The following is a 23,449-nucleotide window of genomic DNA, read 5'->3' on the forward strand; positions in this document are numbered from 1 at the left end:
TGTCCACAGTCCAGTAATTTATTTTTAAATTGCGTAATTTCAAATTGCACAAACAAAACTGAACAGCAATATGCTTGAATTCTCTCTTCTGTACACTCAAAACAGTGATCTAAAACACCACAATATCCAACATACACAAACCTCAGGGCAGGGTTAGTAAATACACAGATTGGAATCATGGTGCTCTGTTCCTGAATGGAATGTCCCACAAAAGCACAGGATACAGCACAACATAAGGTCATCTGTTACATATGGAGTGAGCAAAAAGACACTAGCATTTTCTATATGCATAACTGGAAAAACCTGCATAGGTTAAGGGAAAAAAAAAAACAAAAAAAAAACAAAACCCAAAACTTTTACTCATTTTAAGTCAGGCAAGGTTGTCTGTACGCATTTTAAATTCTTTTAGAGCTATGCAATCCAACCCAGGGAGGATATGCTGATTAGTGTTGTCTCTTGTCAGCAGTCTTGCAAGGTCAAATACAAGTATCTTGGCTTTAGCTTTCTCCAAATATACAGTGAGATTTAAATGCATTTAGAATAGACAGTACATACCGTAAGCTGCTCACATACAATGAAATTAAGATTCAATATTAGAGTGTAACACTATAGAGTGCAAATCAGAATCTTCACAATAGACTTAATGGTAATAAGCAGTCCTGCAAAAGCCCACTTTGAACAAAGTCGTTTAAACTATTCCCCTTCTGAAAGTAAAAGTCTAAATGGACATGGAATGTGAAAAAGATTTAACAGAAGTGATTCAAATCGTTCGCGCTAGAAAAAACAGTCCTTCATGAAATAAAGGTTACAAGAACACGAGGCAGAACTCTTTGCTTTTCCCTGTTATGAGTTAAAGCGGGGAGGGACGGTGGAGTTTCAGTAAGAAAAGTTGCTGCTCCAGGCTGGCTTGTGCTGCACCTCACATGCTGTAGCCGAAGCCGGGCTGCGGCTGCCCGTATGGAGGGGCCGTGTAGCCGTAGCCAAAAGGTGCCTGTGGAGGAACTGCCACGCTGGGTCCTGCTGTCAGCATCAGCTGGGGCTGGCCTGCAACACACAACGGGCATCTTACTCCTCCTCAACTCAGAGATCACTCTGCTTAATGCCTCAACGGTTTTAGGAGGTTTTTTTCTATGCTTCACCCTGCTGACCTGGACTGGGCTTCTTCAGGGCCACAACGGGTAAAAACCTCAGGACACAACACATGGCTAAAAATACTACAGTGAAGAAACTCTTACTAGAATAACCTGAACATAAAGAAAATACCCAATATAAAGTAGGTATAAATATACTTTAGATATAAAGTATATTACACAAGATGCAAATAACCCCTTGCTGGAAGTCTGGAATGGCACAGCTCCTGTACACCTTTCCTTAAGGAGTCTGGAATGGCACAGCTCCTGTACACCTTTCCTTAAGGAGTCTGGAATAACACAGCTCCTGTACACCTTTCCTTAAGGAGTCTGGAATAACACAGCTCCTGTACACCTTTCCTTAAGGAGTCTGGAATAACACAGCTCCTGTACACCTTTCCTTAAGGAGTCTGGAATAACACAGCTCCTGTACACCTTTCCTTAAGCAGTCTGCAATGGCACAGCTCCTGTACACCTTTCCTTAAGCAGTCTGGAATAACACAGCTCCTGTACACCTTTCCTTAAGGAGTCTGGAATAACACAGCTCCTGTACACCTTTCCTTAAGGAGTCTGGAGTGGCACAGCTCCTGTACACCTTTCCTTAAGGAGTCTGCAATGGCACAGCTCCTGTACACCTTTCCTTAAGGGGTCTGGAATAACACAGCTCCTGTACACCTTTCCTTAAGGGGTCTGGAATAACACAGCTCCTGTACACCTTTCCTTAAGGAGTCTGGAATAACACAGCTCCTGTACACCTTTCCTTAAGGAGTCTGGAATAACACAGCTCCTGTACACCTTTCCTTAAGGAGTCTGGAGTGGCACAGCTCCTGTACACCTTTCCTTAAGGGGTCTGGAATAACACAGCTCCTGTACACCTTTCCTTAAGGAGTCTGCAATGGCACAGCTCCTGTACACCTTTCCTTAAGGAGTCTGGAGTGGCACAGCTCCTGTACACCTTTCCTTAAGGAGTCTGGAGTGGCACAGCTCCTGTACACCTTTCCTTAAGCAGTATGGAATAACACAGCTCCTGTACACCTTTCCTTAAGGAGTCTGCAATGGCACAGCTCCTGTACACCTTTCCTTAAGGAGTCTGCAATGGCACAGCTCCTGTACACCTTTCCTTAAGGAATCTGCAATGGCACAGCTCCTGTACACCTTTCCTTAAGGAGTCTGGAGTAACACAGCTCCTGTACACCTTTCCTTAAGGAGTCTGGAGTAACACAGCTCCTGTACACCTTTCCTTAAGGAATCTGCAATGGCACAGCTCCTGTACACCTTTCCTTAAGGAGTCTGGAATAACACAGCTCCTGTACACCTTTCCTTAAGGGGTCTGGAATAACACAGCTCCTGTACACCTTTCCTTAAGCAGTCTGGAATAACACAGCTCCTGTACACCTTTCCTTAAGGAGTCTGGAATAACACAGCTCCTGTACACCTTTCCTTAAGGAGTCTGGAATAACACAGCTCCTGTACACCTTTCCTTAAGGAGTCTGGAATAACACAGCTCCTGTACACCTTTCCTTAAGGAGCCAGGACAACCTTCAATCCTGCAGTCTACAGCCCACCTCAGCAGCCACAGCACTTATCTAGTATTTTGGAACACATTCTTTAAGACTTCATTTCACATGGAGAATGTTCCCATTTCCCAGGGCTTTCTCAGGAAAGAAACAAGATTAGGGAAGCTTGTTTAAAAAGTGAAATACGTTATTGATAACACACAAACTAAAACATTACCATAAACAATAGGTTGTGTTTCTGTAGCTTGCTCCTCTTCCTTTCTCAAAGACTCTGATGCATCCAGTTTATCCACCTGGAATTGAGACCAACAATTAAAGAAATCTCCTCTAAAACAGGTACTTATTCGTGGCAGAGAAGTGGAAAAGCCTTAGTGGTATGTCAACACCCATCAAGAAAAGGAGACCATTTACAAGTTAAGATCAATTCAAGTAGCAATGTTGGTACTGGTGCAGTCAAGATTGTCTGTTTCCTGAACAAAATCCCTCACTGAGGGATTTTCAACTACTTTGAAAGCTCACTCCAGGCTGAAGCTTTGTACAAAAGGTTCTGGACTGGACTGGAGCTGGACAGTCTTTGGACTCAGATTTGAGCTCAGTCTCAATTGGAGACCTCTGGCCTTGGAGCAATTGCCAAGACAATGCCCAGACCTGGAGAAGTTTCCCTGGAGATGACATTGAGGCAAAGTAATCTGGTTTGTATTTGGATAGAGCAGACTGCAATAGCATCCGACATGTCACTTGAGCCTCAAGATTTCACTTTCCAAACCCATTCACTCATGCAATTTAAGTTCAAATGCAGAGAATGCATGTGTATAAGACTTGCTTTTTCCACTCCAGAACTGTGTGGCAGTCAGCCTAAACCCACAGATACTCCAATTCTTCCAGCTTTACACACAGTAACAGACAAGCCTGGCCAGCTTCACTGCTGCACTGCGAGTGCAATGGTGCTGTTTGCCCACCCCTACAGAAAGGCAAGAGAAGGAACTTCTGTAGTGAATTATTGCTCATTTCTAAGACAGATCCAAGGGAACTCAGCATTTCTATAGTCTAAGGCAGGCCCTGAAACTAAAACCACAAAATGAGGTACTGGTATTTTACCTGGGAGATAAGACTTAGAACAAAGTCTGAGATAATCATGCCAATTACTTTGAAAGACAATAATACAAGATTAATGTTTCATTTCATTTGTGTCCTTAACAGTTTGAAGGTTTCCTGCACTTACACAGGGTCACAGTGTTATTTATTCAGCTACAACATTCACAAGTGACTTTTGAGCTGAACTGTGCTACATGAGCAAATATCTGCTGTGAGCTCCTCCTTTCAGCTGTGTGTTCCATAAACCTGCTCCTCTGTAACCTCAAGCTGAGGCACAACTCCCAGGGAGTGGCAGAAGTCCTGAGCTGGAGTTCCCTCAGTGGCTGGGCTTCCATGGCCAGCCTGGTGGTGCCTCCCACAGTATCTGGCTCTCAGCTGCCAAAGTGCACGGGGTCGTATCCAATGCTCCAGGACTCATTTCCAGACCCCGTGTGGGAACTGCACTGCTTTTAACTCCAAACAGCAACACACTGAACACACAAGCACAAGTTTAGAGATGCAAATCCGGGGAGAATGTGCAAAGTTTGCTACTAAGCAGAGGCATTTGGCTTACTCACACTTGGAAAGCCTCCAGCCCAGGACATTCAATGCATTTTGGAGCCAGTTTTGATGCCTCCCCTCAGAGCTGAACAAATACTGACAAGAACAAGCGCAAGTTTGAAACCAGCCCTCAGGATGGTTCTTACACCACTTGCTCGAGCATCACCAGCTTCGGGGCCCTACACTTGGAGCAAGATTGACTGAAAGGCTTTTCCACAGGGACTGCAATAAGCTGCAGAGGAAAAGTAACATGCATTCAATGTTATCGTGTTATGTGTGCATGAAAAAGAGGCAAAAGTACTGAAGCACGAGTGAGGTCTGAAGATGACTGCCATACAGGCTCCCCCCAAAAAACCACACGCAGCCCACAGCAATGCCTTGGAGCTTCAGGAGTAGTGGGATGTAATTGCAATGACTGCTACACATGCGTAGTTTATGCAAACACTGCAGTTCAATTACCTTTTTTCACACACACGCTCTCCTACTTTCCTTACTAGCTGCTGAAGGACCTTACACTACGTGTCTTAGGTTAGCCTTGAGTTCCAGTGGTGTCTTTACAACCAGCAGTTTTTGCATTTAGTCCATCTTCAAAGCTGTCTGTCAACTTTGGTTTGCCCTTTGCTGAACCACATTAATGGAAAACTCCTGCAAGGGCTGACCCCTGGGCTCAGGAGGATCACGGTGGCATTTGTAGGGAAGCAGATGGACAAAAAACCTTGGATTGCCCTTCTGAAGGTCAAAGTTACATAGCAAAAGGCAAGCCCTGGAGTAGCCTCAGAAGAGCAATAAGCATTACCATTTTTTTTTTTTTAATGAGGTAGCAAGAGAAGTTTAGTGAAGCTGAAGAGCTTGGAAGGCAGTCTTTTTTTCGACAACTACTAGAAATTTACTATAGGGAGGAGAACCACAGACTTGTTGTAACAGCTAAAGTTTGAAGTTGCTACATGAACGAGAGCACTGTGTGGATTAGATCAGCACCATGAGAACTGACACCTGAGTGAGGAAGAGTCCCTCTGGAGCAGCCAGTATCTACTCTGCCTACGGTCAGCGCGCATTAGTCATGGTCCAGAGATCAGGAACTGGATCACAGCCCTTCAACTGGCAAATGCCAGACTGATTTAGGGATTCACAGACTGATTTCTTGTTGTAGGAGGTTGTTTCGGTCAGATTGGCTGTCAAATAATAGCATTTGTGTAAGTATTTGTGTGTTGTTTCAATTGCAGGCTGACTGTGATCCAACTGATCACCTGTATGCCCTTCCTGAGGATCTATTAGCTTATTAGTAGCAAACGAATCTACTTTTCTCCTACAGCACTAGCTAGTGAGAGTTAAACAATTTGCAAATGCTTTAGTGATATTTTGTTTGGGGAAAAAGCAGTAGCAGCAGTGTAGTAAACATAGGAAAGAAAAAAACTCATGCAGAATCCTTAGACTTAGTCCTCCAGACTTAAAGATGGAAAACAAGAATCAACTTTCACCTTTTCCTTTATTGCATCAACCTGCAAAGGAATTCAGAAGGTGCAGCTTAGAAAAATCAAATTCCATATTTAGCATATAAAAAGGTAGAAACAAAAGCGTCAGGGAAGAAATAATTAAGGTACAGGCGAGTAAAAACAAAAGTACACCAGAAGTATCTGCTTTAGAAGGCAGCTCTGCTTCTTGCTGGCTCTTAATTCATTAGCTACACCAAAGCTACATCCTAATCCTTTATCAGATCAGGAAATCTTTACCTTTAAGAATCTACTACTCCCTCCAAAGGCATGGTGTTAGCTTGGTGCAGGCACCTCTGACAAACCGTTGCATTGCTCAGCCCACCTCCCCCAGAACAGCATTTCAGGCTGGCTACAGAACCAGAGGTAGTTTTGCCTTTACAAAGAACAGCCAGGCAAATTTCTGGTCAAACAGGCACCTTAGTCTTCACTGACTGTATGAAAGTAAAAGCTGAACTCAAGCTTGGAAAGGTCTTAATCATTAAGCAATTTACACCATTTCACTGGAAGATACTCCAAAAGCTTCATCTAGGAAAATCTTGTGACAGTTGGATTTAACTCAAGTCTGTTCAAGTCTGCCAGAGCATTACCAAGTAGTTCCCCATCCCGAATCACTTCAAATAAGAGTTGAATCATAATTAGTGCCATTAAGTGTCAGAGCCACATTTTAGAGTTAAATGCATAGCAGAATAAGTTATCTCTAGGTCTAGCTGTAAAGCTGGTTTAGTACACAGTCTAGAATTTACTTAAAGCTTGATCTCAGCTGGGATTCCTGACTGACACAGCACAGGAAATGCCTGGAGCCTGGAACTACTTTAGACACTGCCCAGGGTCAGGCAAATACTACTGATGTAGGTTCTGTAATTGGTAGAGGGTGAAGCCTGCAAGTGTTTCAGCCTCTTAGAGGGCGAAGTCTCTCCCCAGATGGACTGAAAAGTAAGTGTGGACATGGACAGACAGACATTGGACAAAGCCCAAACCAATGTTAGTAGCAAGCAGACAGTCTCAAGGCATTCACCACAGTGACTAACAAGCTCTGGTCTTGGAGGGGCACCTGCTCTTACCTTGGTCAAGTATTCCTTCATGACCTGGATAAAGTATGGCATGGCAAAGTCCATAATGTTGTGCCTCCATGCTGTTTCCAAGACAACATCCGGCCTTAGGAGATCGTAGCAGGTGAAGAGACAAGCACCAAAGCATTCCCTCTTGTTCTCCTGCAGGAACCACTGCAGCAGCTCCTCTGCCAGCTCAGTATCTTTGGATTCAGAAGCGTACTGCATGGCATCCTGCAACGGGACAGAGCCTCAGCCTCGGGGACACAACAACACCCACGGGGCTGTCAGCCAAGAGCCAACAAGGCAGAGCCAACAAGGCAGAGCCAACAAGGCAGAGCTGTAAAGCTGCCCTGGGTGCTGCCTCACCTTGTAGAGCCTGTCCTTCTTGCAGAGCTCCACGCTCTGCTTCCAGCGGTTGTTGCCTTTGAAGAGATAGGCAGCGATCCTCCGGAACTCGATTAGCTCGTGCTTCTCCAAACGTTGGGCAAGAGAAATGTTGTCAAAGTTGTCATAAGCATCTATAGAAGTCCTAAGAGCCTGAGTGAAGCAGGAAAAAAAAAAAAAAAAAAGTCACACCTCAGATGTACAACTGCACCCACAAAATGCAAGTATTTTCCATCAGTTCTCTATTCCTGCTTGTAGGAAGATAAAAGTATTCCAGGCAGACCTGCAGAGATCTGCTATTTCATTTGAGAGGCTGCTGTTTGAAACATATGGAGTTTAGATGTTTCAATCAGTATTTTTGAGCAGGTTAAGAGTCTCTGAAAACCAGGCAGCTGTTCTCTGAAAACAGTAAAACAGCCAGGCATCACAACTGTGCCTCTTCAGTGAGTCCTTTTGGTAGCACCCAGTGTTTGTCTGCCTTAAATAAAAGCTGTCACATTCATAACAAAGTAGCCACTCCATCCCCAATAGGAATGACAGAAAATGCTCTCAGAAAGCCACTAACACTTTTCCACTTATTCCTTGGCTCCTCATCACTAATTCACTTTAAAGCTGGAGAACATGCACTTAAGGAATTAACGTTAACAGCAAGCAGGTAAAAACGACTGAAAATGAGAGAGAAAACTGTGTGTTTCTACACATTAAACAAAGGCTGAGAATATGAGGTAAATCCAGAATGAAGTGCCTAAAGGCAAGGCATACCTGGTAATCTTCTTCAATAATGAAGAGGTTGTTGAGGGACTCATTGACTGATTTGTTGTTGTGATTTTGAACAGAGCGCAGGTAAGGCTTAACCAGGGGCAGCTGTTTAACCTTCAAGGAACCAGAGAGACACGTTTAAGTCAGTTTTTGTGGAAGTCTCTTAGCATCTTCCCTGGCAGGCAGGGGAGTAGCTAAGCATTTTTAAATGCTACTACAGCTCAATGCTTCCCCAGCTTTTGTTTTGATCTGGATAGCAGGAAAATTACCTTTGTGAAGAATGTGACAGCACGAGTGTGGTCAAGCCGAGGGGACAACACCATCAGCAGATCATTGAGCAGCAGAGGCTTGAATTCCAAATAGAACTGAACTGCCTTGTAGTACAGCTCCACATTGGCCACCTAGAGAGGAGTAAAGATGCATGTTCAGAGCAGGAGTTTGATTGTGGGGAAATCCAAATGAAAAACAGAACTTTCACCAGGAAAGCAATACCTTAGTGATGATATCTTTGAACTGGCCTTCTTTCCAAGCATCTGTTGGGTGATTCATCATTGTGATTATGGCATTATCATATTCTTCATACTTATCATACAGGAACACCAATTCAGCCCAGAGGTGGGCTTGTTCTGCAGCTCTCAGAACCTAAGCAAAAGGCAGAATTAGCAATATTTGTTAACTGGAATTTCCAGCAGTGCTCACGCTTTAGTTCCATTAAAAACCTCAGGAGCTGCTCATGTAAAAGCTGGGTACAGACAGCCCAAAAAGGTGTTTTCAGCTAAATTTAAAGCCTCAGACATTCACCTTGGGAATGTTGACTCTGGACCAGAACAGCTCCAAGTGCTCCCTCATCTTTTGTGGCTTGAATTTGGAGTAGAGAATTGCCAGCTCTGTGAACATCCCCATGTGTGCTCGCTCCAGCCCAAGTGCTGCTTCCAACATAGTGATCAGCTCCTCAAAGTACCCACGATCCTTAGAGACACAGACAGAGACATTTCACATCAGAAACCATCCAGAATCCCGGATTTTGACAGGGTTGCCATGACAGAACTGACTGTACAATAGGAGTCAGCTCAATTACCTGGTAATAGTTGATTAGCTCTTCCAGCTCATCTGCATGCACTACAATGTGGAGCCCACACAGCTGAGCCAGGCGGAATTCTTTTCCATCCACACAAGCAAAGCAGACCTGGAATTGAGAGTTGTGTTAGTGCTTAGCACCAAGGCTTCTGAGCAGGCCCCAGCTTTGAAGGCCCTGAGCTCAGGGGCAGTAAATTCACCTCTTTCCACGTGCGAGTGCTGTTGGCTTTGCGAGCGCCATCCACGGCTGCCTGGTACTCGCCCAGGTGCACCAAGGTTGAGGCCAAGCGGCCAAAGTTGGACACGTTGTTGTACAGGAGCTTGGCTGCTTCATACATCTTCTCATCATAGCAGCGATCACCAACCTGGGGCAGAGCACAGCCAGCTTATTCCTGCACCTTTTCAGCCAGTGCTTCACATTAAATGTGTGGCATTCAAGCCCTTGTCAAATGGATTTAAAGGCCAAGATCTATGTGCATATCCAAAGAGACAGAATTTCCAACACTCCTCTGTGAGTCAGGAAAATAACATCAGTCCCACTCACCTGCTGGATATGTGCATTGTTGGGGCCGTTGATGAACTCCTCTAGCTCTGCCAGGCGGTTTGTTTTAGCAAGAGCAAAGATTAATTCTGTTTCCACATACGACTCCCGGGCCTTCTTGCGTGCCATCTGCAGATACTTCACCAGTTCTTCCCAGTTGCCTATGGAAAGGAGTTCAGCATGTTCATTTCCCACCACTGTTTAAGTTAAGCACAAGTGTCCCCAGTCAGCTGAGCCTAATTTTGACGTGTTTCTACAGCTATTCCCCAATAATCAACAACCTTCACACTGCTCATTATGCATCAATCAAATAATCTTAAAATGGGCCTAACTAAAATCTTATTTAACTTCACACAAAGACTCTGAAAGAAGTCTCCAGCTAGCTAAAGAAAGAAATTTCAGACCACTGATTATCTGCAGAGGGAATACACTACCTTTTCTCATTCTTATTTAGGGCAGTCCTTGCAGAGCCAGATTCCTCTACTTGCATCAAGATACAGGTCTGGCAGAGCTGCAGCTTGAGCAGACCAGGCAAAAGAGCTGAGCACTATCAACAGCCAAGATGTAAACAAAACTTAATCATACCACTGGCATTAGCAGCTTGAACAACTTCCATGTATGAGGAAGGATCATCTGCTTTGATGTAGGAGTCAATTGCTTCCTTCACCATCCCCTTCTGGAGCTGTGCTTTGGCCAGCTGGCTCCACACTGCAGGTTCATTGCAGCGCTCGGCGAACTCGTACGCACGGTCCAGGTTCCCAATGTGCTCTATCAACACCTGGGGAAAGGACAACCACCATCAGCCACTCTCAGGAAGGTCACTTTTACAACACACTGAGCTGGGGTTTATTTAAGTTCCTCAATAGATCCACAGCTTTTAAAAGAGAGGGACTAACTCCATACAACTCAGACAGCGTGAGTGATTTTAGGCTTACAAAGTTTCAATAAACAAGTGTTGTTTAGGTTTGAGGACACTTGGATCCGTAAGTGCAAAAGTTAAAACTCATCTATTTTCACAGAAACAGTGTCTGTTTTGTAAGAGAAGACACTGAGCAGCTTTGGGCACTTTGCTAATTGGTGTTAAGCACCAACAAAGTCCTTGTGTGGGGATGCACAGGGATGTTGTACAGCCTGAGAACTGAAGATACCTGTACAGCTGATGTGTTGACATCAAACTTCCTGAAGATAGCAAATGCCTCCTCAAAAAGCTCGTTGCTGATAGCAATATTGGCTATATCAGGGGCATCGTAGTTATCCAGGCGGTTGATGTACTCCATGACACGGGTGCGGTCAGCCTTGATAGCTGTAAGGATGAGAAGGTTCTGCAGGTTCCTGAAGAGGGAAAGAAATAGTGCTTATCAAATATAATGATCAAGAAATTCACCCTCCCCTCTGGAGAAGGCATTAGTTTATTTGCTGTTTCACATTACAGCAGTAACTCCAAGTTTCCTGTGGCTTGGTTTTCATTTCACATACCTGTGCTCACTGAACACTGAATTATCCAGAACGATTTTCTCCAGCAGTTCAATGAGCTCATTGGGAAGATCTGCAGTCATGAAGGCCTTCACAGTGACAGAGACTTCCTCGGGGTCCTGGGTCTCTGACAGAGCAGTCTGGACAACCTGCAGGCAGAGCAAGGCATGCAGAAATGAGCGATATCAGGTTCTGCAAACCCAGGTGGGACAGGCAGGGCTGTGGATGTCCTGCCAGGTGTACCTGGTCAATGAGGGGTCTCCTGTAGGGGTTGCTTTCCAGCAGCACACTGGCCCAGAGCTCGGGGTCCTTACGACGAACTAAGTAGCGCGAGAGGCTCTTGAAGAGGGAGTTCTCATTGCACACCTGGAGAAAGGCACAGCTTGCTCAGAGGGAAGGCAAGGCTATGGAGCCTACAGATAATTGTACTGAGGGGCAGACTGAAATCTCAGCCTTTGATACTCCATTAACCTCCCATTTTAGGATGAGCAGGAGAGTTTCTCATTAAGCTACAAAGGGAGGTTAAACAGCCACCTCCTCTTGTGTGTTAGAAACATGCACTTCCCAGCTTAATACATGTTAAAAAAACCATGCTTTTGTCCTAAAGCTTTCTATGCAGGCCATGGCACCGATGTTAGCAGTCACTCACAGGCAGCAGCCTGGCATACATACGTTAATCAGCTCCAGGTCACACTGTCCACGCTCGTAGGCCACGCAGGCCAGGTGAGGGTCCCTCTTCTCACAGTACTTGCCAACAACACGGCTGTCATAGTAGGGATTCTCACGCAGGAACCTCTCTGGGTTGTTGTTGCTGTCAATGTATATCTTGGCCAGTGCATTGTGAGTGGCAGGCTCCTCACAGCCCTCGTGAATTCTTGCTTCCAGCCAGGGCAGAAGCAGCTTCAGCCTAGAAGGAATTGATTTTCATGTTAGAGGTTGAGTAAGTAAATATCCAATTGCGTGATTTCTACACCCTGGAAGCCAGTCTTGGTGTAGGATAGTCAGGAACTAAACCAGAGTTCCAGTGCTCTGTTTTAACCTACATTTTGATTCGTTATTATAATGGTGTAAGCTTCTGACACTATGAAGAAAACACACCAAAGTTATCTGGAGACATCCCCACATTGGCCAAGGATTAGAGCTGGTTCTCACCCAGTGGCAGCTTCTGCTGGTGTCAGTACCAGCTTGAGCTGTGTGACATGCACTGATGGATGAGCAGCAGACTGGGAATTGCTAAGGGACTTGTAGAAGTTTAATACCTGTTTCTTTTCTCAACCTCTGCAACAAGTTCATCAGTTGAAAATTGACCTCTCACTACAAGGATGAGGTTCTTGATCACATCTTCAGAGCAATCCACATCAAGCAGTCCCCCAATAACAACTGGCAGACGGCTGGGATTCACCTGCACAGGAGCATTTAAAGAGGTCAGGATGCTGTCAGGGAGCAGGGGCAGGCAATACTTATCCCCAGAACTGCACTTGTGAAGACTGACCCCATCTTCCCACCTCTACTCCCAGCCTCTGAGGCTCTGAACAAGCTTCAAAGTCAATTCTTCAGTCAACAGGTGTTCCCAGCCCAGCCCAGGGGCTCACTGAGCTCCCACAGGAAGAGCTCCTGAGCAATCTACTCTGTCCCTGCAGGAAGTTAAAAGGAAAACTTCCCCTCCTCCCCCCTCCAAAATGTTGAGACTTAAAATCACCCCAACAACTCCAAAGTTATTCTACCAAGTCTCCCCCCTTCAAGTGGCACATGAGTGGGAGTTACTGCTTAACCTGACTGAAGAATGAGATCTGACTCACATCAGGGCTAATTTACTGGAGGCCACTAATAATCACTTAAATGTCAGTCTCAGGTACAAATCTGTTTGCAGAATACTTAAACATGATGCCAGTAATTGTATCATATACAAGTAAAAACTGATCAATTTGATTCACTGAAGCCAAGGGCCAAGTTGTCACCTACCTTCTGTACATAAATCTCAATATATTTCTGGAGATTATTTCTATACAAATACAGCACCAAGTCGTGGACAAAGTCAAAGCGGTCACACACAATGATGAGAGGCAGCTGGTCAGTGAGTTTAGCTTCCTAGAAAGAGAAAAGCTTTAGTAATTTGGTTTTGCTCTTGGATTTAAGCAGACAAATAATACAGTCACTTAAACTGTCAAAGCAGCTGAATTTGGAAAGCCAATCTCAACAGTCAACCAAATAATGACAGCTTGTTGTTCAGCTAATTGTTTGCAATATGTAAAGTGGGAGCACTCACACCCACTGCAGGGTGTGAGGAGCAAGAAGCTTTTTGGAGTTTAACCCTGCTCCTTTGCATGGCAGACTCTACAGAGTTTTACAACACAATACAACTATTACAAGCCTAGGCTATAGAGAATATTTTTAGTTGCCACTGATGTTTTGTGTGCAGGATTAGCACTCTGGGATTTCAAAAGAAATTTAACCAAGACTAGATTAAGTTGAGGTTCATAATGTAAAACTGATATACAGAATTAACTTTGAGTGCCATGTGTCATGTGATACCTCCTAACCATGGATTTAGAGAACAGTAAGAATTAAGCTCTATAGCAGTACTACTTAAACTGCTTACCAGATTAATTATCTAAAAGCATTCCAACTTTCAGCATAAGGTTACAATGGGTACAGTACAGAAGCTTAGTCTATGTGGCAGACAGTATTCCGGATGCATATTTCAGATCACTTATTCCAACATGCACATCCCAGAATATAATCCTACATATAAATTACACTTAAGGACTTTACACAGGGAGGCCTGTACTGGGAGATTTACCTGGTACATGTCCTGCACATTCCAGACATGGAACAGCACAAAAAACAATAACTTTCATCAGGAATTTGACAGCTTGATAACATATCTTAGGTGGCTTGATCAAATGACATACCTTACACCTCGGTGACACCAGGTTAGTTTTAGAGAATTCTCTTGGGAAGAGTTTTGCCATCTTCAGATATGATCAGCAAAATCTAAGACTATGCTATGTAACCAACAAACATGAAGGCAGGAAATGTTCCCAGATAAAGGTTTCCCCTCCCACATGGTTCCTCAGGTATTTCTCAGAGTGTTGCACTTGTCAATAAGCTCAGTACTAAGACTACAGAATCTGAACTTTGAGCACAGCATCTTTTCCTACTCTCCAGCAATGCTCTGGATCAGTCAGGATACATCCCCACTGACTGGCATCTCCCAGCAGAGCTAAACCATGGCTCACCTGGCTGAGATTTCAGTGTGTAGGAGTAAGACAGATCAGCCCTGAACCTGAAGTTTCTGGAATTAACTGACTCTTTTCATCTGTTGTTTCTGTAGTTGCTCAGTTGGAGTTGATTACACTATAAATAAGCATTAAGTTATCAACTCGTTTGGCACTGTGGGTGTTCTCAAGTTAAGCAAACTGTTTCCTATTTTATAGCAGACATTTTTAACAAGTTCTTGGTAAGCTGGTACATTTACTACAGGTTAAGAGTTCAAGCCAGATTAACCTTAGCAAGAATAGTGAGGAACTGACCTGACATTCTTATTTTTTAGACAATATTCCAGGCTCAGACTTCATTAGGAGGTACTGTCAACATGGCAGATACCTCTGGTTTGAGGACACTTGGATCCTTAAGTGCAAAGGTTAAAGCTCATCTATTTTCACAGAGCTGCCTCATTTCACTAGTGACACACCATGTTTTATCAGCACCCCAAACAGCCCCAGACAGTCCAGTGTTATCCAAACATTACCTTGAGGAAGTTTTTAACACGTTCTGGATCGTAGCAGTTGCTTTCCCTGCAGATTCTTTCCACTTCTTTAATTTGTCCTGTCTTGCATGCAGCTTGAATGTACTTGAAGTGCACATCTGGATCCTGGCTGAAGTTTACAATGGAGCCCAGGAAATAAAACAAACCTGGAGAGAAACAGTCAACACATTATTTGCTGGTCTCATTTAAAAGTACAAATCCCAAAGGCTACAGAAATTTAGGCACCATTTTGGACAAAGGCAAGAAGCCAGCATTCTAGGTTTTTCTACAGCTCCAAACATTTTCCAGGATTTCAGAAAAACCAATTATGCAACTGAATAGTGGTATCCATCCTAAACAGGGAAACTTGAAGGTTTAGATCTGTTTCAACCAGTTTGAGGCCTAACTCCTTAAGCTCATTATGGCTTTCTAGATTTCAGCAGACAGACACACATCTGTGAAAAGGTGAGCACCAGCTCCTCTTGCAGAAGTACAGACTTACCTTCAAAGCTCTTGAAGGACTCAAAGAGCTCAATGAGTGACTGTGTTGACAGCTGTTCATGGTATTTGGAGGCCACCTGGACACAGATCTGCAGGTTCTGACGGATGTTAGCGGACAGCATCGCACGCAGACACTCCAGAGAGTCTTCCACCGACAAGGACCCAAAATAATTCACTAACCACTGCAAAGACACACAGGGCATTTCAGACCTGAGCAAAGAGCAGTTATTAAAGGCTGGATTTGTAGGTGCAGGGTGTTTGATGCCTTACCTCGGGGTTGAGGAGGTGAGTGTGAACCACGGCACGCTTGATGTCGTAGAGGTCTGTGAAGTGCTCGAGTGCTCTCTGCAGCAAACCAGCCTTCTCACACAGCTGAGCTATGTGAGCCCGGTCATAGTGAGTAAACATTTGGTTTCCCAGGATGGCATCTGCAACCTAGAAGGAACAGGGAACACTTTCACTCAGTTCCTGAGCACCCCTAGCAGTGTTTGCCACGTGCAGCTCCAGAAGCCTGAGCAGGTACCTGAGGGGCGTGCATGAGGTTCATCTCAAGTAAACGTGTTTGCAGGGGACCTTCTGAGGGACGATTATTCTTCAGTGCATCCAGCAGAAAGGCTGTACATTGCTGGATTAAATTATATTCCATAAAGACATCCACAATCTGCAAAAAAAAAATTAAAATTAGGTTTTTGATTAGGAACTGAAAGTATATTTAAGCATCAATGCAGCTTCCAAAGCTAAATCCAAACTCATTGTTCTGATGGTTTGAGCAGGGCTCCTCTTACCAGTTTGGTGCTTTGAAGTCAACATTTTACAGCAATAAAGTTATTTTTTACCTGTGTTATATCTGCAAGAGGCTCTTCATCTTGAACGAGCATTTGTGCAAACTGCTGTCCTTGATCAGGGCTGATTCTCATTACATTCCTCAGCAAAAAAATCCAGTCTGGAGTATATCCAACCTGAGAAGATGATGGAAAGTGAGAACTCAGCAAGAGCACACACCTTGTTAAAAATACAGAGCTCAGCCAAAGCTACTGTCAGGAGATTACACAACCCAGCCAGGATTTCCTCTTTGGAAAAGGCTACATGGGGAAGTAGGGAAAGACCCATGTATGAAGTCTAACAGTAACTATTCATAAAAACCTTGAGGCAAAAGTAAATACTATACAGGCTCTCAGACTCCCCACAGTCACTTCTAGCTACTTTGGAACATGCACTAGTTATTATTAAATACAGGACAGATACAGCAATTTAATTTTCTCTCACCTTCTTAGCATACAAAACAATCTTCTGGACCTGTCCTGTTTCAGCAAAACATTGGATGACCTTGTTTGGAACGTTGGCCCTCAGATAGACACTAAGTGCTAGCGTGGGATCCACAGATTTCACAAGGTCTCCCAGCTCCTCCGAGCACTCCAGCTGCTCAGAAACAGAAATGCAGTCAGCCCACCCTGACAGAGCCATGCTGAGATGCACCACCACCCTCTTCCTCATTTCTCTTCCTTTTGGACTTTAAAAAAATTAAGGTCCAGCTTGACAGCCTGAGCTGACTCTCCCAGCAGGGCTCTAGTGGGCTCAGCTCCTCATGCTCCACAGCACTCAAACCAATTTTCAGAGCCAGAACGTGGTGACACATTGTACCAGCATGTTTCTCCAATTAATTACACAGCTGTAACCACAGCTCACAGCACTTGCAATCGGTTTTCAAAGGACTGGTTTGGCAAAGCCCAGCAGCAGCTTAGAGCTTTCCATGCTCTGCACATCCTGCTGTGATTTTAAATGCAGAATGAGTGAGAATTTGATCAATTCTCTTGCAGTAGTTTGAGGCATAGTGACAGGTAGAGTGAGCACCTATTGCTCAGCTATTTGCTGTCACTGCTGAGCTCCCAGCTGAATTTTCTTGAGAAGGGGGGAGGTTGTCAGGCAGTGCTGTTCCTTCCCCCCCACAGCTCTGAAGAGATCAATCCCAAACTCACCTTATCTTCTTTTAACCATTTTTCCAAGAGCTGCTTGCGGCCCTGCTGGAGCACTGGTCTGCAGAGCTCCAGTGACTCATACTTGTTCAGCTGCCCTTGGTCCAGCAGAATGCCAAAATACTGCAGGAGAGGGGAAGTCTGTCCTGGCTGAGCTGGAACACTCTGGAACCGGCGTATGGTTTCTGGAGTACGCAGGATTCCCTGCCAGAGAGAGAGAGAGAGAGAGATCCACTTCAATTTTCTTTTCTGCTGTTGTGGCTTGGCAGGAGTTTCTCCAGGAAGCTGGAGGTAATGTCACTGTAGCTGTCACAAGCATTTCTATGTTTTGCCAGCCCAGAATGTCAAGAGCAATATGGCAGAACACCAGCTCAGGCACTGAGATGCTCTGACAGAAAATGTGCTATAATAACCCATTACATTTATTTCAGTAGCAATGCAGATTTAAGTTCAGAATTAGGACACACTTGGCCTTGCAAGCAAGCTCCTCTCATCTGAATTTAGTCTTAGCCTGGGTTTTTTATCCTGTTTCCAGGTGCAGTCTCAGCTAGAGGTTGTCTTTTCACAGACACTTTCTTGCATCACTGGAGAAGTAAAGGTGAGTACCAGAAACGTTATGAATCACAGCCATTACTTCATCATTTATTCCTCCCTTCCTCTGTGGGCTTCACAAACTCCAAAATCATCCAGCTTGCAATCACTGTCATCACCCAAGGTACCTGTGAAACACCAAACTACCTTGGGACAAGAGCAGTAGAAAGACTGTGCCCTTTCCACTAGAAAAATTCACTGAGCTTCCCTGAAGCAAGAAGCTGAAGTCAGTAGAGTTCAGTGCTGTTCTGATCACTTTACCTTTGGGGCATTAGCTGCCACTTTTGCTGCCTCTGAATAGTTGCCCTGTGCAAAGAGTGCATTGAATTTCCTGGCAAAGAGCTCCTCGGCCCCCGCCAGGTTGTTGCGCACAGCCATCCGTAAAGCCAGGTCAGGGTTCTGCAGCACGTTGGTGATGTAGGGAATGATGTTCTCCTCTTCCACACACACTGAGAGCACCTGGAGAAACCAGCAGGGAAACCTCCAGTTAGCCCAAGTATCAGAAGTGAGCCAAAGGCTAAGCTAACTTCTGTGGGGAAAGTTGGGGTATTTATGGAAACTTTTTCATCCCTTGGTAACTCATACTTGTCATTTTATTAAAGAGACCTCTGGTCAGAAAGAACCAATTCATCCATTGTCTGCATCAAAGAAAGCAATTAACAGTTTAATTGAGGTATCTGCAGAGGTAGAAGCACAGGGATACAATGGATCTTTCAGGGATATAGGGATCTTTCTAAAACTCAATGTCATAAGTAATCAATCCTAGAGGACACCAGGAACAAGTCTGCTCTATATTCCCCATGCTCAACAAGCAACACCACCCAAAATCAACGTGGGCCAAAGGCATGGCTGTACAATGTTAGTAACTTGTTCATAAAGTAGTTAAGTATGGAGATAGAACAGCATAGAAATTTCTTTTGGGGCTCAGAACACTGTCAGACCTCACATGCTCTGAGCAGAGTTCAAAGTTAACATTTCTGGAAACTGAATTTTTATTCATAGTCATGAACCCTGCAGTGTGTCATGAGGAGCCAGGGGGATCAGCTAAAGCAGTGGCTTCCAGGCCAAGCTGCCTTACCTGTCCCTTTCTGTTGACTCCAATAATTCCAGCTGTTGCTTCGTGCTGGGCTGTAACAAAAATGGTCTCTCCACTGATCCTGTTCATGTAGATGCAGGTGCCAGTTTCCAGGTCATACAAGTGGATGTAGCCATACTTTGTTATGAGGAACACCACATCGTGCTTGTCACTGATCTGCAAAACACAAATAGATTACTCAAATTTGGCACTGGATAAATGAGTTGGTGCTTTTGAAACAGCTGGGCCATTTCAGGACAGCCAGAAGTGCTGTTTTATTTTTACTTGAGTACTATCACAGCAGAATGACGTCTGAAGAGCTTGAAAAGCAGTTAAAACATATGGATATTTCCTCTATAAATAAGAACATGCTGCTTTTGAATGCTGCTTGTCTCCTCCACCTTTACCACTACTGAAGCAGGAGCAGCAGTCCACCAGTCCCACCAGTTTAGGGCCACATTAACCAGCTGGCTCCCAGTGCCCTCCCTGCTCCTGTCACATCCACCAAGAGAAGCTGCAGACCTTTTGCAGCTGCCATACCTGCATAGCAACAGGAAAGTCACTTTGTGCTTCAGGAGGGAAGAAGACATCCACAGCTTTCTTTGGAAAGGGCTGATTCCCAGTGGGTGGTGTGCCAACCTCAATGATATGCAGCTGTGCAAGAGATAAGATTAATTCTTGCATCTAATTTATTTAACAATAGATTCAACAATGAAATTACAGCAGTTCTTTTGCTGCTCAGCCTTAATCCCAAGTTTATGCAAAGACAAACTAAGTTAATCTTCCTAAACATTTTCACTGGCTAAAGGTGTGGCACCTGGTGTTCATGTACCAGAGGTGAGGGAAACAGTTAAATGTGATCTTTAGTTGCCCCTAATTACTTGGAAGTCTCAGGATTCAGTTAGGTTCCTTTAGATGCACTCTTTTAACTTGGTTCACATTCTACAGAGACAGTTCTGAAGTTGTTTCTCTGAATCTAGCTCTGGTTTTACTCTGGTTTTGCTGTAACTCACCTAATTCCAGCATTCACATGGGATCACTATTTAGCCTTGCAACACTATTGCTTCACTTTTTTTTTTATTTTCATCCAACAATTTGGAAATTAGTTGAGCCTGATACCAAGGATCAGCCCCAAAGAAAGATTACCACAGCTTTTCCCTCAAGCTTAGCCTGTGAAGCTGAGAGCCTCATGTTTCAAGCAGCTAATTGGGCTGGTCATGACATGCCACTTAACTTCTCCACTCACAGATTCTTGCTACACCAGGCAGTCCAAGCTCTGCATGCACCACATGTCATATCCAGACTGACAAAGTCCTTCACTTTCTTCCTTAAATGTAACTTTTTGCATTAAGCCACTTGTTCTCCTGGAAGCAGAGAACCAGGGTGAGTCACTAAAGACTACAACATGTTTAGAACCAAGCCTTACCTTACCCCCAGCTTGCCCTCTTACTGCAAAACAGAAGAGAGTGGATTCTTCAGCATTCCCTTCCATCTTGAACTGTGCAAAGCTGGCTGCATGTCCCTCGATGGGCTGGGACACTTTCCTGTCCACAGAGTAGAGCTGCATTGCCCCCACTACACGGTTTTGCTACACAAAAAAGAACAAGTGTCAGGAAAAACAGGCACTGTGACAGTAATTTCATTTAATATTGGTCAACATGCTGCCATTTAAAGCTTCCTCTTACAACAGCAACACTTCAGACTCTTAACCTTGCACTAGTGTTATATCATTACAAATCCAATTATAGTAATTTGAGATTTTCAGTTACACTTAAGTTTGTAATTTGAAGATTGAGACAAGCATTTACATTTAATAAAACAAACAGATCAGTCCTGTTCCTGTAGAAGGAGACAACAAGACAAGCTCTTGAGCTTCCCCACCTTCCTGGAGGTAAAGTACCTGTGCAGATATTCCAGTCAGCAAGAGCCATTTCTGCTTGGCATCAGTTCTGTAGTTGATGATCTGGCAGCCAGCAAGGCTGGAGTGGCGATCAAACATCTTCACGGGCTGGGACTCGCCCTCCATGCTCCAGTGGTAGACGGCATTATCCGTCACGAGGGCAACGGTGTTCAGAGAGATCCACTTCCAGAAGGTGACATCATCTGTCATGGTGTGAGCCTTCATCTTGCTCTTCATCTCAATGTTGAAGATTTGCAGCGTTTTCCCAGCTAGAAGACACAGAGCTGTTAGGCACGGGGCAGAGCAGAAGAGCTGCACTAGGACATCAAACCCTGGGGACTTCCTTCAAGCAAAAGCTGTTCTAGACTGGCAGACCTTCAGGGATCAGCTTCCACTTGGAACCAGACCACACTCCTGGGGCTGATTTTACTGATTTGCCACTACTGAGCAATCAAACAGATGTGGAGAATGGGTTGGTAGGAGACAAAAGCTTCAGCCACACAAATGGGTTGGAGGATACTTCACATACATCAAAACCAGGTCACAGTCATGCTGAAGCTCCTTGGAGCTCTGAGGGAAGCTGTCAGTGGCCGTTACAGCTATGTCCACATCTGTTTCAAGTATTAAAAGGGCACAACACGGAACAGTCAGGTTGGCAGAGGGCTTTTGCAATTCAGGCTAATTAACCAGAACCTTGGGGTTGCACTAATGGGATACACAGCTACTGACTGCAAACCAGACTGACAGGAACTGTGCAGGGGAAGGAATCTAGGGACCAACACAAGCTCTAGAAGGCAAGAGGAAAAGTTCTCCAAATCACATAGAATGGTGCATACAAACATCCTGAACGGCCACCTGCAGTCATATCTACCAGTTTTTATAACACACTGGCCTAAGAAATTATTTCTTCCTGTTGAGAAGATAAGAAAAGTTCTGACAGTTCTATTACTTACAGGAGAGAATTATTTAAGCACACATAAGTGTAGCCCAGGAGGAATAGAAAAGATCCCACAAAACTGGATGCAGGCCAGAAAGCTGCTACAGTTACTAACTGTAGCCCAGCATGAGGAAGTCACAGTGCCACAGAGGCAAGTGCCTGCACTCACCAAGGACTGATTTAGCTCAAAGCCATTAGCTCAGCAATTGATGCAAGATGCTGAGTGAGGAGTTTCTCCAGAACTTGGAGAAATCTCTCTACTACAGAGTTACTCAGGCTACAGGCAGCAGTTTGTTTCCATATCTAGTGCAGCTGGAGCTTTAGGGTCAAGGGAGAGGACATTCAGGTAACACATTCCTACATGCTAGGCAAGGTGTATTACAAGGCAAAATCGAGTCAAAGGGGTCAGTCCTGTTCATAAAAAGCTCAGTATTAAGATCCCAGTGATTTAAGTACACTTTGGGCTCTTGAGCGGATTAATTTTGGGAATCTTAGGGTCTCCCTTGCTTGGGAGGGTATGAAAAACCTCTGAGTTTTAGGCCTTCAGTTGCTTAAACACCACTGTTCAGCCATGTGCACCATAAATCTGAGCCATTTTATTCTGCTTTTTCTTGTCATAAGACACAACAGGTACTAGGTACAGTCAATTGAGGTAACTCACCATCTGCACACACAAGAAAGCATTAAAGTTGTGACAAAACAGTAGCACAGTATTAAAGTCAAAGTTAGGTAACATTGGATACATACAAATCTTTCCATTAGCATTACATGCATTTCTAGAGTGACTGCACTTAAAGCTTTTTGGGCCTCTGAGGGGAAGAGATGGACATTTCTGGAGACTCCAGAGGAATGCCTGCTCTCTGGAACATCAGAGATCCCAAGCTGCCTGACCTTGTACTTCCTTCACCACACAAGTCTTCCCTGCATAGTTTTACTCCTCTTATCACTGGCTGATATAATAAATATGCACTGGTCTCTTTCAGCAAGGCCAAACCAAGGAATATTTGTCTCCCCTTCCCAGCCTTAGTTTTCCTGTCCCTAAGGAAAGGTTTAGTTGATCTAAGAGTTACACTCCTAGGTCAGGTCTCACTTCCCTCTAACATGATTCCTTAAAGCCCACACTTGGCTTCCAGCTCTCCCTGCTCAGAAGCTGCAGCATTTGGACTGAAGGAAAAACCTCATCCTAATGATCAGCAAAATAGCAGGAAGCCTCAGCTGAAGTTCCCTGCCCAGCTGCCTCCAGAAGAACTGAAAATGCATTCAACTTAATCTCCCATTAAGCTGTGGAAAATTGCTGCAGGATCCTCCCACATAAATGACCTGGGAGAGCTCAGTCCCTCATAAACTCGCTCTGCAGCAGGCTCTCCATGCACTTCAAGCAGCCCTTTAGCAGAACTCATACCTTTCAGTGCAATGACTTTACTGGCAGGGTTCATGATAGCGCTGTCAGCTGAAATTGGTCTCCGGATGGGGTTGCTGGGGTCATTCATGTCAATGATCACCACCTGAGCCTGTTCTCCTACTTTCTCTCTGATGCAGATGAATTTGTCAGACTCCATCGTCAGAGTGCTGAACCCAATGTTTGCTGGGTTGATGCCCAGATTTTGGAGCTGGAAGAGAAGAAAAAGATTTAACATTAAGTTATTACCTTGGTATAGCCACA

General features: G+C 44.5%; 1 protein-coding gene across 2 annotated transcripts in view; it reads right to left on the reverse strand.

The window, feature by feature from the left end:
* Positions 1–2: 2 nt before the first annotated feature.
* CLTC (clathrin heavy chain) overlaps positions 3–23,449 on the reverse strand; it is a 30,969-nt gene continuing 7,522 nt past the window's right edge. Inside the window, exons 2-33 of one of the 2 annotated variants that reach the window (XM_071447987.1) lie at positions 23,189–23,396; positions 20,850–21,118; positions 20,376–20,537; positions 19,490–19,603; positions 18,953–19,126; positions 18,136–18,333; positions 17,287–17,487; positions 16,577–16,729; positions 16,147–16,269; positions 15,834–15,971; positions 15,581–15,745; positions 15,312–15,492; positions 14,813–14,976; positions 13,024–13,149; positions 12,321–12,463; positions 11,734–11,968; positions 11,305–11,427; positions 11,065–11,210; positions 10,737–10,920; positions 10,174–10,366; positions 9,592–9,749; positions 9,248–9,412; positions 9,049–9,156; positions 8,772–8,939; positions 8,463–8,612; positions 8,240–8,371; positions 7,974–8,084; positions 7,194–7,364; positions 6,837–7,058; positions 5,761–5,781; positions 2,865–2,940; positions 3–1,044 (exon numbers count right to left, since the gene is read on the reverse strand). In XM_071447987.1, coding sequence (XP_071304088.1) covers positions 920–1,044; positions 2,865–2,940; positions 5,761–5,781; positions 6,837–7,058; positions 7,194–7,364; positions 7,974–8,084; positions 8,240–8,371; positions 8,463–8,612; positions 8,772–8,939; positions 9,049–9,156; positions 9,248–9,412; positions 9,592–9,749; positions 10,174–10,366; positions 10,737–10,920; positions 11,065–11,210; positions 11,305–11,427; positions 11,734–11,968; positions 12,321–12,463; positions 13,024–13,149; positions 14,813–14,976; positions 15,312–15,492; positions 15,581–15,745; positions 15,834–15,971; positions 16,147–16,269; positions 16,577–16,729; positions 17,287–17,487; positions 18,136–18,333; positions 18,953–19,126; positions 19,490–19,603; positions 20,376–20,537; positions 20,850–21,118; positions 23,189–23,396 — 5,007 coding nt within the window. In that variant the 3' untranslated portion in view covers positions 3–919. The remainder of the gene's footprint in view (positions 1,045–2,864; positions 2,941–5,760; positions 5,782–6,836; positions 7,059–7,193; positions 7,365–7,973; positions 8,085–8,239; positions 8,372–8,462; positions 8,613–8,771; positions 8,940–9,048; positions 9,157–9,247; positions 9,413–9,591; positions 9,750–10,173; positions 10,367–10,736; positions 10,921–11,064; positions 11,211–11,304; positions 11,428–11,733; positions 11,969–12,320; positions 12,464–13,023; positions 13,150–14,812; positions 14,977–15,311; positions 15,493–15,580; positions 15,746–15,833; positions 15,972–16,146; positions 16,270–16,576; positions 16,730–17,286; positions 17,488–18,135; positions 18,334–18,952; positions 19,127–19,489; positions 19,604–20,375; positions 20,538–20,849; positions 21,119–23,188; positions 23,397–23,449) is intronic. The other variant, XM_071447988.1, reaches the window with a different exon arrangement.

This window comes from Agelaius tricolor, unplaced genomic scaffold (genome assembly GCF_023055355.1).
Source record: "Agelaius tricolor isolate 1412-34295 unplaced genomic scaffold, bAgeTri1.0.p SCAF_25, whole genome shotgun sequence".
NCBI lineage: Eukaryota > Metazoa > Chordata > Aves > Passeriformes > Icteridae > Agelaius > Agelaius tricolor.